The sequence below is a fragment of the Onychomys torridus genome, chromosome 7 (assembly GCF_903995425.1).
Source record: "Onychomys torridus chromosome 7, mOncTor1.1, whole genome shotgun sequence".
Lineage (NCBI taxonomy): Eukaryota > Metazoa > Chordata > Mammalia > Rodentia > Cricetidae > Onychomys > Onychomys torridus.
The window spans coordinates 94,741,542-94,757,496 of record NC_050449.1 but is presented as its reverse complement, the minus strand read 5'-3'; the positions used below and the strand labels follow the sequence as shown (position 1 = coordinate 94,757,496).

General features: G+C 42.6%; 1 protein-coding gene across 3 annotated transcripts in view; it reads left to right on the top strand.

The window, feature by feature from the left end:
- Ephb1 (EPH receptor B1) overlaps nt 1–15,955 on the top strand; it is a 394,573-nt gene that overhangs the window by 336,946 nt on the left and 41,672 nt on the right. For all 3 annotated transcript variants that reach the window (XM_036192519.1, XM_036192518.1, XM_036192520.1), the window contains exon 12: nt 7,444–7,659. In XM_036192519.1, coding sequence (XP_036048412.1) covers nt 7,444–7,659 — 216 coding nt within the window. The remainder of the gene's footprint in view (nt 1–7,443; nt 7,660–15,955) is intronic.

Below are 15,955 nucleotides of genomic sequence, written 5' to 3'. Positions count from 1 at the left end.
AACATGCAGCAGAAGAGGAGGTGCCTGGATGTGTTCTGGTTGAGAGATCTTTGAAGGATCTGTGTCAGGACGTGTTCTCGTGAGGCTGTGTTCACAATGGAGCCTCTTTTTTGCAGGATATCACAGAGGCATATGGAGAGTGGATGGTAGCAAACCTAGACCAGCAATCAGGCCTTACCAAGAGGCTGAGAGGGAACATCTAGTGAGTCTAGGAGCAGAGGGTGTTGGAACAGCATCAAAGGATGGCCAGAACCTTCTGATAGAGGACTTTAGGTGAACAAACTATGCATGTCTCTACACTCAGTCAGCAGCTGTGGTTGCTGATCAAAGGACCATCCATTCATACTGAAGCATTGATTGGTTGAGAGCTCTTGCCAAGCCTACACTGAAGACTAGACCTATGCAAAAGAAGAATACAGCTCTAATGCCTTATAATTAATCATCCATGATCCAACTGACTCAGCACAGCAGCATGATTTACGGTACTCATGGACCCACAACTGAGGCAAGGGCATTGGATGGAGCATCTAGTTTCTTGTAGGTCATATGGAACAGCTCAGGTTTGAAGTTGTCAGAAGTCTCTTTCACTCTTGTGTTAACATGGATGTTAAATGGGTTATCAGCCATACCTTTCCTAGTGGCCTTCTTAAACATCTTTGGAACAAGCTGGGTCCAAAAAACAAGCATCCTTCAAAGAGACAGTAAAGGCTGTACCATTTATGTGTTTTGGAAATCATATAGTATCACTTTTAACACAGTAACAGGCCCACCAAAAGCCAAGGAAAGAGAGAAGTCCTCATGTTTTGGGGATGACAATGGCACAGTATCTTTTATTTTAGTCTCAGGTGACTAGGGATATGACTGAGTCTGTAAAGTACTTGCTTGCATAAGGATGAGGACCTGAGTTCAAATCCCAAGCACCCACATAAAGAGATGGATTGACAACTATCTGTAACACCAGTACTAGGTTTGGGATGGGGAAAAGGAAACATGTGCATTATAAGGACTCACTGGCTATCTAGTCTAACTGAAACATTGAGCTTGATGAGAAGCCTTGTCTTAAAAAATAAGGTGGAAAGTGATTGTGGGAGCCACTCAGTGTTGATTTCTGGCTCCCACAGGTACACACACACACACACACACACACACACACGCACGCACACACACACACACACACACACACACACACACACACACACACAGGAGAGAGAGAGAGAGAGAGAGAGAGAGAGAGAGAGAGACAGAGACAGAGACAGAGACAGAGAGACAGAGAGAGAGAGAGAGATCTTGCTATAGCCATTGGACAGAATACAACTCACCATAGAGGCAGTCCCTGCCTCAAACCTGCATGTTCAAAGCTACCAGTTGTTACCTGCTTGTGTACCACTTTGTTTCTATGAGTGAAGGACAGAGATGTTACAGAGTCTTCCTGGGGATGTCAGCAGAGGTATCAAAGAGAGGGAGAACTTCTCTGAGACTAGGACATGGGGAGTCTCAAAGACCAGTGGGGAGGTGGATGGTGAACTGGGAAACAGCTTGGTATGTTCAGAAAGTGAACATGGGCTATTTCACAAACTACAGCAGCTACAAGGTCCTTCCCACTCCCAGGAGAAGGGCGGGCATGGCAGTGGGACTTGATTGGAAGCTGTACTTTCACACCACTGAAGCTGCCTTTTCAGGGCAGCACATACTTGTTGCCTAAGCTGGTAGTTGGGGGACGTGTTGTTGAAGAAGTGGGAATGGAGAAATTGCTGTAGTACATGCCTCCTTGATGGAATGGTTGCATCTCTGTTTTGAAACTCTAGTGCCTAGCACAATGAGCCATGGTAAATTCTGGCAGAATGAAAACTATGCACAATTATTTCTAGAGAGTGGAAGAGAGTTCTAGAAATGCTGTGTGCCCATGGCATCTCATTCTCTTGTAGACACATGAGAGCAAGGCACACTCTTGTGCTTTCCCATTTATGATCAGAGATCTTGTGGAGACAGTGAAACGTATGTGAATAGAAAGGCAAGAATTTTCTGGACCAGCCTCAAGACCCTCTCCAGAGTGATTCCTTGGTGTCACTTGATTCTACTTTAGAGAATGTCACCACATGGTTGAAAGAATCAGAGTCCCTCTCAAGGTCACTTGTAGGACAGGGAGAGTCATCCCCCGGGAGCCTCTGAGAAGCGCCCTACCTTGTTCCTCCTCCCAGACAGAGCATTTTCCACCTGAGGCCCAGAACACATAGACTTGTTGGGCACTGGGGCTTTTCATGACAATGAAACTGTATGCACCTATGCACCGTGGGAGGAAACCTAGGGGCAAGAGAGGAACACAGGAAAACAGAGGCAAGGCGCAACTGGAAAGGGGTGCCAAGAGCAGGCAGCGCCAAGAGCAGCCGGGAAATGCAGTGTTTCTGACTGTTCACACCTTGTGGAGGCAGGTAATCTATAAATCTAATTTCAGCCTTACTACTGAACCCTAGAGCATAGCAACATTAATTGATGTATCTGCTACATGGTAAAATTGAAAAAATAGGTCATCAGTTCAGTTCTACAGGGTCCGTCTTCTGGGAAGGAGGATAATTTTAGGACCACCATTCAAAGAAGAAAGAAAAAGAATTAGTCCTTAAATTGTACAAATGTTTGCTTTCCTCCAGTCCTGGACTTGGAAGCTTTGAGAAGCCTCCCAGTCTGGCCGTGGGTCAGAGCCTCAGAGATCCACACCTCATCTTTTTCCATTCTCCATTCTTGTCATTGCAGAACTTGGAATTACCATCTTCTAGAAGGATTGGAAACACCCAAGAGGTGGTTCCAAATTGCTAATTGTTTTAAATGGAAGAGATCATTCTTGGTACCAAATTCTAATATCACCCTCCTGATGGCTCTTCCCTGATCTTCAGAACCATCCCTGAAACTCCAATCCATGTCTTTTCAAAAGCTCCAAAATAGAATCCTGTGGTCACTGTTGGTTCATTCAGAGATAGTCACAACTGTAAGACTCTTGGAAGTCAGTGAATGGTGTCAAATGAAATCCTTTTTATCAGGGAAGCTCGTTCGTGGTCTGAAGCTAGAAGGAAGCAACTAGGGAGAGAATATCAGATTGGAAGTCCTGAGACTGAGGCCCTGGCTTGACTTCTGCTATGAGTCACCCTGTGGCCTGGAGCGAGTCCCTTAACTCAATTTTCCAATCTATAAACTAAAGGCATTGAGTTGGATAAGCTTGAAAGTTCTCTTTTAGTTAAAAAAAAAAAATCTATGATTCATTCTCTTCAAACAAATCAAATAAGGGTTTCATTTCCTGAAGTGGATTTGTCAATGAAAGTGGAAATACCTAAATCCTCCCTGTCTGATATGAGGACGGGCAAGTGGCTCCATGCATTTTCAGGAAAGCAATTTCAGTAGAAGGCACTTCAGAATGAGAAGCAAGTTTAAACCATTCCAGCCAGGCCGGCATCTCCTCACTGTACCATGGTTGTTTTCATGGGCTCAGCATGGAGCCCGTTGCTTCCCAAAGTCGCCCTGAAACCAGGTGGTGCATGTTCTGCTTTGCTGATTTTCCATGTTGCTATTCTTATCTCTACAGTTATAAAGCCTGTGGCCAACCATGCTATATAATTTAAGGGATAATACTTGCCTCTCAAAACAATTTCCCAGGGGTCATGAGATGGCTCACTGGGTAAAGGAGCTTGCTACCAGCTTAACCACCAGAGTCCAAGCCCCAGAATCCACCTAGTAGAGAGGATCAAGGTGTCCTTTGACCTCCATACATGCACCCTTCCAGTAAATTGAGCAAAAAGTTGGACACATCAGGGGAAACATAGTATGTTTATACCCTTAGGTTTTACCAAGATAGTAAATTCAACAGTAAGGACCCTTCCTGTAGAGATATGTTTACCCCGCAGCACCTAAGGAAAATATGTTGCCTGTTGAAGACTCAGCATATTCCAGGGAATGAGGTACAGGACAGGAGTTCAAAGACCAGATAACAGCAGCATCATTAGTCACAGGTAGCTTTTCTCCCGAAGAAGCTCCCACAGCCTTTTCCTCCATACACCACTGAAGGCAGCCATTACTGAAGGATCAGAGATGGAATGTCAGCACAGAAGTAATTTACCACTCTGGATTTAGACTTCTGTTATGAAACAAACTCACACAGAGTGATTTCAGTCTGTTCACGTAGATCTTCTGGACTTCCTTTATCTTATCTATGAAAACAATACAATATTGCTTGCCTTTCCTTCTGCCCAGGGCCAGTTTGAAGGCTCTGATCATATTCTGTGAGGTATGATTTGCCATTTGTAAGCCAAGTAATGGAAGAAGCTGGTATGTAAGAATTGATCAGATTTCAAGCATGTGTCATTAAGTCTTCTTCATCCATTATCACCACTGGGTTTGCAGCAGGGGACTGTTACCAGTATTGACTCTTTGTATGTCAAGCTTAGAATGCCCATTGGCCTGGACTTCCTTTGAGTGATGACCCTAGAGTGTCTCTCACACACTCAGGAAAACATGAGGAACCTTGAACTGGATCCAGGTCTCCCTCAATGAGAACACTTGAGGTCCATGGAGGAGGTGACTGGGAGGAAAGGATGGCCTGACTCCTGGGTGCAATCATCACTGCTGACATCAGAGCATCACAGGGTCCCAAATGAAGGCAACCGACCTGTGAACTCGTTTAACCCCCCCACAGAGTCCAGAAAGAGATGACACTGTGCTCCTTAAGTTTCAGGTATGGAGGATCACCACTCTGGAGGCTAAATCACTTGCTCGCCAGTGAATGGCAGAGCCTGGGTCCAAATTATATCCGTTTGGGTCCAGACACCCAACTTTTTAACCACTTCTGGCCTCTGTTAACCTTGGAAACTAGTGTGATGTCTGGTCTAAATTTAGACATAAGGCAAACCCAGGAGGCTGCAGTGAATTAAAGCAAAAGTATGGATGCCTTGCCAGCAGCCTTCCCATTGTTTTTAAGCGCCACTGTCCCTCTCCAGAATGAAATCTTTAGCGAGATATCAATTTTTCACTAGAATGTCACCTACACTTAAGAAGAAGAAATGAAAAATGGAATTAAAAAAAATTCAGCGCACATGACTTGAAACTGGGATGCATTTTTATAATCTACAGAAGTTGCATGGGGACTTTCTGAGGAGGCAAATCTCCCAGAGATGTGCTTAGGGAAAATGCGGGGTGTTCCTGAAAGGCCAGCTGGCTTCTGGAAAGGGTGCTGATGGACATTCACTTGGGAGGAGGATTTGAATCATCCCTGGTACATTCATCCTTCCCAGATGGGCATATCAGCCAGTCTTTCCACAGAGCAGTGCTGTGCTTTTATTTTAGGTCCTTAGAAGAAAATGTCACAGAAAAAGCATTCTGGGCAGGTTGGGCGGTGGGTAAGAATTGAGTTGGGAGCAGCCTGGCCCGTGGGGCATGCCCTAGTTTTCTTCTCGGTTTCTGTGCTAAAGTACTGACCCAAAGCAACTTGGAGAGGACAAGGCTTGCTTCATCTAAAAGGTTGTGTTCCTTCATAGTGGGAATCCAGGCAGGCATTCCAGAAGGAGCAGAAGCAGGAACCCTGGAGGGGAGCTGCTTACTGCCTCGTCCTCCATGGCTTGCTCAGCCTGCTTTCTTATGCTAGCCAGGACCACCTGTCCAGTGGTGACAGCGCCCACAGTGGGATGGGGCCTCCCACATTAATCATTAATCAAGAAAATGTCTCCTACAGTCATGCCCACAGGTCAGTATGATGGAAAAAATTCCCTCTGATGTCTAGGTTTGTATCAAGTTGATAAAAACCAACCAGTACACCTTCCCCATAGGATCATTGGCCACTGGTGGATTCTGAAGAAGGGATAGTCATTGTTGTATGTGCAGAAATGGCATACCCATCTATTTGAAATGAGATAATAGGTGTGTGTGTTGCATAATCTACCCATTAGATGTTCAGTACAAAGGGGCTCCTCTCATTGTGTATGCTTTGTGGATTTCACATGTGGACTTCTGGAGCAGAGAATGTGGCTTACCTAGTATGTGTGTTCAACAATTACTAGACTAGACCTCAGGTGCTCTGCCTCCTCCCATCTCTCCTCCAGTCATAGCATTCTGATGTTTAGGGCATGCTAATTGATATGGATACAACTTACTACCCTTTGGAGAGAAACTGAGGCTGAACTAAATAGGATGGGAAGTTCCTGGGAATATGGCTCTGGGCCCACTGATTTAACCATTGTCTGCAGAGGCAAGACCCAGGAGCTTATGTGTGGCAAGAAGACACATTTTATTTGTTGGAAAATCTGTCTAATGGGGAGGGGGCATTAGTGCTAGAAACTAAGTCTACCAGTGATGGAAGAGAACAGTAACATAGCCTGGCATGGTGAGGGATACTAGCAGGGTTCCAGGTACCAGACACTGTGTGTGAGCTTTGGCCCCCACTGACCCCTTTGAGGTGATCTTGGTTACACAAAGTAAAGCTTGCCAGCTCAGAAAATTCAAAGAATGTGACTGAGACTTTGAGTTTGGGAAATAGCAAGAGATGCTGGTCACTCAACTAAATATGTTTTTTAAGGTATGGGACTTTTCTTCTATTTTTTGTAAAATTTTCAACACTGAAAATACTATAGGGACCTTGAGAGATGGGAGTTCTTGTGCTCAAAGATTTATAATCAAACAGCAAAGACAGAAGGTTATGTACACATCCACAAAATTCAAACTTGTAAAATATAAGGCAACACAGTAACACATCTGAAAATAATGTTCAGAGAATGCTAATTCCATTTGAGGAAGGGGGAATCATAAGGATGACATCTTTGATAGGAGACAGTTAAGCAGAGAACAGAATGTACATAGAGATGGGCTGAGAGAGAAAGAAACAGAAGAATGGTACTTATGAAGATCCAGGACAAGTAGGACTTGCCTTGGAAAGAATCTAGAGTTCTCCAGTCCCTGTGGCTTCATACAGCATGAGTGTGTGAGTCCAGAGCCTAAGGCCAGGCAGTAGCTGGTCCCTAGGGTCTCCTAAGCTATACTGAAGAGTTGGGAGCCTTTCCTTAATGCAATAGGAAGCTATTAGAGAGTTTAAGCCAGGGAGTGACATGGGCTGATTTATGTCTTGAAAAGATGGCCCTGGCTGCCATGGAGAGAATGGATTGTAGGGGGGCAGGTGCAGGAGGCTGTTTCAGGTGATGGATGGCAATGACTTGTTTGGAATGGTGGCAGTGGAAAGGGAGAAGAGTGGACAGTTTGAGATGTAATTTGGAGATGAAATCGACAGGGCTTGGCAAGAAGAGAGCAGAGTATTCAAGGAAAGAGATGAGGAGGAGGGAGGAGCCGGAAGAAGCAACTGGGAACTGAATGCTGGGTGCTGACAGAGGGCTGACAACCCATCGGCCATGCTGTCTAGGCACCAGTTTAGCCACTGAAGCCCATCTTGATCCTGATCTCCTTTTTGTCTTATCACAGCAAAATGATGGACAGTTCACCGTGATCCAGCTTGTTGGGATGCTGAGGGGCATTGCTGCTGGCATGAAGTACCTATCTGAGATGAATTATGTGCACAGGGACTTGGCTGCTAGGAATATTCTGGTCAACAGCAACCTGGTGTGCAAAGTGTCTGACTTTGGCCTCTCTCGCTACCTCCAGGATGACACCTCAGATCCCACCTACACCAGCTCCTTGGTGAGTCTTTAGCCCACTCAGAGAAAGTATGGCATGAGTCAGTGATGGCTGAAGGTATCTCAGGACTTGTGGCTGAGATTTTTTTCCTCACTTAGGGAGATAGGTGCTGGGCATCCCATCCCTTCAGTACGAATAGTAGCAGCCAGCATCTGGGCAAGGATTTAACCTTAGCTTTCCAGAAAGAGCCGGTGTCTACTTGGAAGCCACAGTGTGCCTTAGCCAGTGGCAAGAAAAATTTGAAGCAGATGAGTTTAGAGAACCAGACAAGAGAGAGTGGCATCAGAGACATCTTTCAACAGGAAGCAGCTCTAGGCAAAGTTGGAACTGCTGGTTCCCAGTTGAGCTGGCCGTTGCATCATCAGAATCTGGTTCTGTTTCATATCTTGCATCCAGGGGGCTTTAATTACAAGTTCCATACTGGGTGCTGAAATCTGATCTCCTCTCAGCCTCCCCCTCCACATCCTGAGTAGCTCTAATCTCTATCCCACTGCCTCCTTCACGCAGTTCCTCTTGGAAGCATAATAGATTCAAAATAGAGTTCTGGCTTTCCTCTCCAATGTAACCTTCCCATCGCTCCATCTCCATGGCTGGCTCTATTTAACTAGAGACTGAAATAGAAGACTCACCATTGGTTTCCTCCCATGTCTCAATATTCCAGCCTGATCCTCTGTTACTCCTAGAAAACCTGTCCCCATTCTTCCTTCCACTGCCCCCTGACCTTATAAGGCTCCTCTCTCTTTGGTCTAGACTGCTACAGTGAGTGTCTAGCTAGTGTCTTCATTTTCTGCTTATAGTCATGATCCAGCAATATCTTTTCTTGCCTCCCTATCTATCTTTTTTTTTTTTTTTTTTTTTGGAGCTGAGGATTGAACCCAGGGCCTTGCTCTTACTAGGCAAGCGCTTTACCACTGAGCTAAATCCCCAAACCCCTATCTATCTTCTTTATACCTCAAATGAAATGTACAAATTAAAATAATACAGAGAAACAAGCACAAAAAATAATGAATGAATGATGACTCCCCCATAGTAGGAGTCCATAACCTTTTCCTTAAAGAGTCATCGGGCTAGTATTTTAGGCTTTGTTGGCCAAGAAAGCAAAACGGAGAATTTTCTAAAGAATTATGTGACTATTTGTAGTTTGACCCTTTGAAAAGTGATAAACATCGTTCTGAGCTATACACATGAGAGTAGCCAAATTTGACACTCAGGCCAAAGCGCTACAACCTCTTCCTGAAAGCATCATCTAAGTTAGATGTGTCTCCTTCCACATTTTCCTATGACCACACTATACTTGTTTCTCTGAATTCTTCTGTGCCCCATGGGATTTTTTTTTACTTCCAGACTGACTTTCCAAAGCTTAGTGAATATTCATACTCTCCTGGGAGGGTGTTGATCATCTAACATCCTGAGCAGTACTGGAGGTTACCAATCTTTGAAATTATGCTAATTCAATAGCAAAATATGGCCACCTCATTTTGTTTTAATTAGCATTTTTATACAATTGCCAGAACTCATTTTTCTCTCTTCCATTATGTCTTTACCTAATTTTTTTTCACTGGGTCTTTTCCTGGTGTTTATGTTGGGAATGTTACCTCTTTATGGTATATGACACAGTTGGATTCCCACATGTTGGTTTTTTAATTGCATGTGGCATTGTCTGGTTTGCAAAGTCACTGAGATTCAGGTAGTCAAAAATATCTATCTTTTCTTCTATATCTTCTTAGGATTCTGGTTTACTTTTAAAGTTCTCACACAAAATTATGAAATATTTTTTAGAGTTTTCAGTACAATTGCATTGTGTTGATGTTTGTGCTATATGTAAATATTTAGCACACCTGAAATATTTTAACACATGTTTTCAGAAAATTTTCAGACATACATAGAATTTAAGGAATTTGACCAAGAATTTTCATATAGATCCCTTGTAGATCCTGGAAGGAGTATCTTGCTATGTGTGCTTCACCATCTAACTCTAGCCTGTACCTCTGTGTGGTGTCATTTTTGTTTACACTTACCTTTTGTTTCTGCACACAATGGTGTGCACATCTTAAATTTGGGATTTCAACAGATGTATAAAGCTGTATCACTCAAACTTCCAGCAAGATAACGAGTCTAGTCATCACCCTGAGGCTCCCCCATGTGCCATGCTTCTAGTGAACCCCCACCTGCCAAACACACTCGATACAACCACTGCTCTGGGTTTTTCAAATGCTAATATGTGTGTATATATATATATATATGTATGTATGCATGTATGTATCAGTACTTCACAGTCAATCTGGACCTTCGTAGAAATGGAACATACAGGGCATACTCCTGGATATCTGGCTGTTTTCCCTTTGCATCATGTTTGAGAGAATCACTCTTCTTGCTATGTGTAATAGGAGTTAATTCCTAATGAGTCGGTTGTTTATTTTCCCATCATTTTGTTGACAGACACCAGGAGTATTCTGAAATGTCTTTTTAAATATGGATTTGGAAAGTCACTTCTTACTTAGCTTAGTCAAGGTGAACAATTATGCCAGTCATTCAATATATGCTTTATTTCTAAGACATTGTGTCATCATGACTTGAGCAAATATCATATAACAAAATTTTAATGAAAGTCTTACTATTTGGAAGGAACAAATTGTCTTCCATCCTTTTTTTTTTTTTTTTTTTTTTTTTTTTTGGTTTTTCAAGACAGGGTTTCTCTGTGTAGCTTTGTGCCTTTCCTGGAACTCACTTGGTAGCCCAGACTGGCCTCGAACTCACAGAGATCTGCCTGTCTCTGCCTCCCAAGTGCTGGGATTAAAGGCGTGTGCCACCACCACCTGGCAAAGTTCAATTTCTTTTTTTATCCAGAGCCGAGGATCAAACCCAGGGCCTTGCACTTGCTAGGAAAGTGCTCTACCACTGAGCTAAATCCCCAACCCCCATCCTTCTTTTAAAGACATTTTTCAGATTAGTCTTAAATTTCCTTTCTTTTAAGTGACATTTAAAATTCCCTTGTCTAGGTCAAAACACACACAACATGTGTTTGTATTCACAGCTGATCTTTGAGTGGAGCTCAGCCTGCCTTTGGAAGAACTTACACTTTAATGCTCCTGGGTCACTTAAGTAGTGATGGAGTCAAATACAAAACTTACATCTACCTTACAGGAGAAGTTTCTTAGGGAAAACTTCCCACATGATTTAAGCATACACATTGCTTAGATTGTCTGCAGGGATTTTAAAGATGATTCCTCTATATGACAAGGTCTGTTGACTCTGGACCTCAGAGTCTTCAGGAGCATTGGTTGTATGTTCGCTTGACTCATTGTATTTCCCATGGCATTTCTTCTGTTTGCCTTTCTGTAGAAATAGAAACAAACATATTTTTTGATTGAATAGATTATGCTTTAAAAATACAAACAGTTTATTCAAAGGATAAACATTTATTGAATGTCTTTTATGTGTCAGTACTGTATCACATAAGCATATAATCAGGATCAAAAGAGATACTACTGCTTCACAATGCATAGAGTTTAGTGACAACATGGGCGTTCATCAGACACGTACTCAGTGACAGCACAGCTATCTACTGCAAGAGCATGAAGAAAACAGTAAACAACACAATGTTCTGATGGTATCTAGGGGGATTAAAAGGACTACCAGAGGAGGAGATGATGATGTTCCAACAGATTGGAAGAAGAAGTCAACTTGGGCTGTGAAATGAAACGCCCCTAGCTGGATAGCTTAAACAAGAAACATTCATTCCTCTTGGTTCTGGAAGCTAGAGTGTCTCAAGTCAAGATAACAACAGTCCAGTTAGGCTCTTGGTAGGGAACTTCCTCTTAATAATGTCCTTGAATATCTGGGTATGTGCATTAGAGAGATAGAGAGTGCTCATACCTCTCCTAAAATCTGAATATCAAAATAATCTTATAAACATAAGGTTATTAATCCATCATGGGGTCTGCATCTTCATGGTTAATTCTAACCATATTTATTTCCTAAAAGCCTGCCTCCAAATATCATCCAACTCGGGATCGCATGTGTATATGCTGTGCATATAGATCTGTACACCTGGATTAAAGGTGATAGATTTGTCTTTGAGAAAAATAACTTCACTTCCCTCCCCCATGTGCCTTTGCCTTTTAGTTTCTTCCACTCCTCTGTTATCATATTTTTTAAAAAAATCCATACTTCCTTGGTTTTCTCTTTACTTTTTTTTCACCAAAACACTCCTTGTCAGGGTCAACAAAGGTAGCTATCATAAGCTGGTAGAGATTGTGTGTGAGGGCACCCCTACTCCAGTGAGTGATTAAAAACTACATTGGGTATAAGAACTATGGGGAGAGTGGTACACTGTGGTGATATTTCGTTTGTGATCTAACAAATAAAGCTCTACTGAAAATCAGAGTGCAGAGCTAAGCCACTAGTTAGTCATAGAGGCCAGGCAGTGGTGGCACACACCTTAAATCCCAGCACTTGAGAGACAGAGGCAGACAGATCTCTGTGAGTCAAGGCCACCCTAGGCTACACAAGATTGATCCAGTCTAAAAGAAAGACAGAGCCAGGCAGTGGTGGCACACACCTTTGATCCCAGCCCTTTGGAGGTGGATACTGGAAGTGATATGGCTGGGCAGAGAGAAGAGTATAGAGTGGGAGGAGGTAGGAGCCCAGTCCCTTTCAGCTGAGAGGTCCTGAAAGTAAGAAGTCTCTCTAGTGGCTGGCTAGTAAAGACTGATCTTTCAGCATTTGCCCTGATATCTGGCTCTGGGTTTTTATTATTGAGACCAATTAGAATTCCTGCTACAGTGCACACATGGAAAGCATAAAAGCCAGAATGGATTGTGCAGTGTTGAGCTTGAGCAGACATATTTGTGTGAACTGTGAGACAGACAAATAAGTAGGGTTGGGGGTTCCTGGAAACAGAGACATCCATGCAGGAAGAGTACATCTGGCTCTCAGATTTTGATTAATTTTATCTACCCCACTTCAAGCAACCAGGACTCATTAGAGACATGGCCCCTTCCAGAGTCTCAGCAGGGAAAATGAGATGAGTCAGCACACTGTGTGTGTGTGTGTGTGTGTGTGTGTGTGTGTGTGTGTAAAAGTGAGAAAACATTCAAGTAATGATGTGTCAAAAAATCCAAAATATCCAGCTTTAAGCATCTTCTAATGTCTAAACTTAGATAATTTAAACCTTAAAATATAAAATACAAGATGACATTAGCAGATTATAACTCACCTAATATGATCAATAATATAAGGCTATTGAGTTCATATTGATAGGATAAGAAAGTGCTACCTTATACTAAAAAGAACATTATTAAAATATTACTAGAAATTTATTAGTTGGAAATTATCAATCAATGATTATTTCTGATGAAAAAAATATAAGTGGATATTAAAACCTGAGGAGGGCCTGGTGAAAAGAGCAGAGTTTTTTGTTGTTTATTTTTACATAGCTTCAAATTGTCTCTTTCCAAATACTGATTGAGGGGCTGAGGAGATGGCTAAAGGACTTGCTGTCCAGGCAGAAGGTTCTGAGTGTGCTCACAGCACTCATGTAAAAGCTGAGTGTGGCTGCATACACTCTCACCCCAGTGCTGGGAAGCAATGAACAGGCAGATCCTTTTCTGACCAGCCAGGGTAGCAGGCTAGCAGAATCAGAGTTCCTTGTTAGAAAAAAAGGAACACACACACACACACACACACACACACACACACACACACACTACTTATTTAATAAAAATGCAAGAAAGTAACTTTGCAAAGAAGGTTGGTAACCATGTAACTGATGTTTATAGATAAGATGTATACCATGAGTTACATCTGAGATTCAGGAACACACACACACAAGTACACACACACACACACACACACACACATACAAGTACACAGGCACACACTGTATTGTGCAATATATTTCTCTGGTTGTGTCCAAGTACTCCTCACAATATTTGGTTTCCTTATCCTCACTAAGATGTACCTAGGAATGTGTCCTTCCTCCAAAATTTATCCCAGTTAAGGTTTTCTAAGTTTCTTACATCTGTATATGTGTGCTTCTCATATATTCAGAAAGTTTTCAATCGTATTTCTGCAAAAAAAATATTTTTTGTCTCCTCTTTCTCCACCTAGGGCTAGATTTTTCTGATTCTATAAACTTTAGTTCTATAGTGTTTAGTATATTTATTGCTGTGCCTTGTAATTCTTGGTTAAAGTGTTTTGTCTTTTCATTCATTAAAGGAATTTTCCTTTACATCACTGAACATGGCTATGACAGTTACTTTGGAGTCATTTTTTCCCCACTACTCTGTCCTGGATTGGCACCTTTTCATTGTCTTTTCCCACAGAAATGAACCACATGTCCGTGGCTCTCTGTACACCTAGAAATTTGGGACATGGTGAATATTATGCTGTTGAGACTAGTTTCTGATACATGGATCCAGAGTGTTAATAGATTTAATTTAGCAAGAAAATAACTTAGTTGTATGTGGTGATATTGTGTCCTCCAATATATTGTGCACACTAATAAATTTATCTAGGGTCAGAGAACAGAACAGCCACTAGACAGACAAACAGGCCAGAAAATGGTGGCACACACACACGCGCACACACACACACACACACACACACACACACACACACACACACCTTTAATCCTATCACTTGGGAGGCAGAGATCAATTTGGATCTCTGTGAGTTCAAGTCCACACTGGAAACAGCCAGACATGGTGACACACACCTTTAATCCCAGGAAGTGATGACAGGAAGAAGAAAGGTATATAACGTGTGAGGACTTTTAAGCTTTGAGGCTTTTAGCAGCAGTTCAGCTGAGATCCTTTCGGGTGAGGACTCAGAAACTTTCAGTCTGAAGATGTGTAGAAACAATATCCATTGAGGAGTTGTCAAGGTGAGGTTAGCTGTGGCTTGTTCTGCTTCTCTGATCTTTCAGAATTCACCCCTGGCTCTCAAGTTTTGTTTTTTTGTTTTTTTTTTATTATTAATAAGACCATTTAAGATTAGTGTTATAGTTGTATTTGAACAGCAAACTGTATCTCCATCTTACCTCTCAGCTTCTGTGAGTTTTAGCCTGTTTTGTGCAGCAACACTCAGGGGCAGCTAGAGCTCAGGCCCCTTCCTCTCCAGCCATTCTGATGACCACTATCCTGGTAGCCCTCTTGTTGTTCTCCCAACCAGGAAATTGGTGAGGTTTTCCCCTGGTATTCTTGCATGAGCAGACTGCAGAGACCCAGGGTGCCCAGAACTGCAAAAGGTATAGCTTTGTGCTGTTCAGTTTCTGGAAAGTTCAGAGAACCTCCCCTTCCTTCCCTCTTCTTCTTTCCTCTTCCTTCCCTTTCTGTCTTCAATTAGACTTGTTATAATTTCTTTGAGGCTTTGTTTACTAGAGGCATATCCACCCCATATCAAAAGTGGAGCTTGCAGCTTCGTGCCCCTGACTTCAGTTATACAAGACAGTCTTCTCCACCTTAATTCTCTTTCACGGCCCCTTTAGCATCATCATCTTCTAATTCACCTGGTGTTTCTTTGTAAGTGAGGACCTCATTAATAGCTATTAGAGTTTTCTAGTCTTTCCTCCTAGGCCCTCATCCTTCATCCGGCACTCTGACGTTCTTCTCCACCCCACTCCTTTTCTCTGGGTGTTTGTTCTCCACTTTAAATTGCTATTTCTAGCCCCAGGAGCATTTCCTTCCCAACAGGCTCCCACAATAATGAACAGATAAAATTTGTTCCTTTGTGCTTCCTGTGATTGCAATAAATTCACTAACCTAGGAAAGAGTTCTGAGCAGCTACTAATATTCCTGCCTGTTGTGGCGAACAGAAAAATGAGATGGACTGAGCTCTGAAAGCCTGTGCCGTCTACAAATGTTATTTCTTGCCTGATATATGTCTGTATTCTGTGATGTATGTCTCAACACTCCTACACACTGTTAAAGACCAGTTCTCAGTGTTTGACCTTGCAGATCATACTCTCATGATACTTGGTTCTGGGTAATGTGACCAATCTAGAAAACAGTCTACACATCCCAGGAAAGATGCCACATCTGTAACAAATGTTTGCATTTTGAGGCTCTACACTTTCCCAAGTCTGATCTTTGGCATTTGACGTTGGTGTGCAAAACACCTACTGGATCCCAGAGACTTCTGGATGGAGGCTTTATGCTGAGGAGACAAAAAGTTCTGCACCATTCATCAGGGTTTCTTCTCTTTTGATGCATGGGAAGAGGCCCTGCCAGTCCCATAGTGATCATGACTTTCTTCCTTAGTATTCAGGTGGGTTTCTCCTGCTAAAGTAGTGTCAATG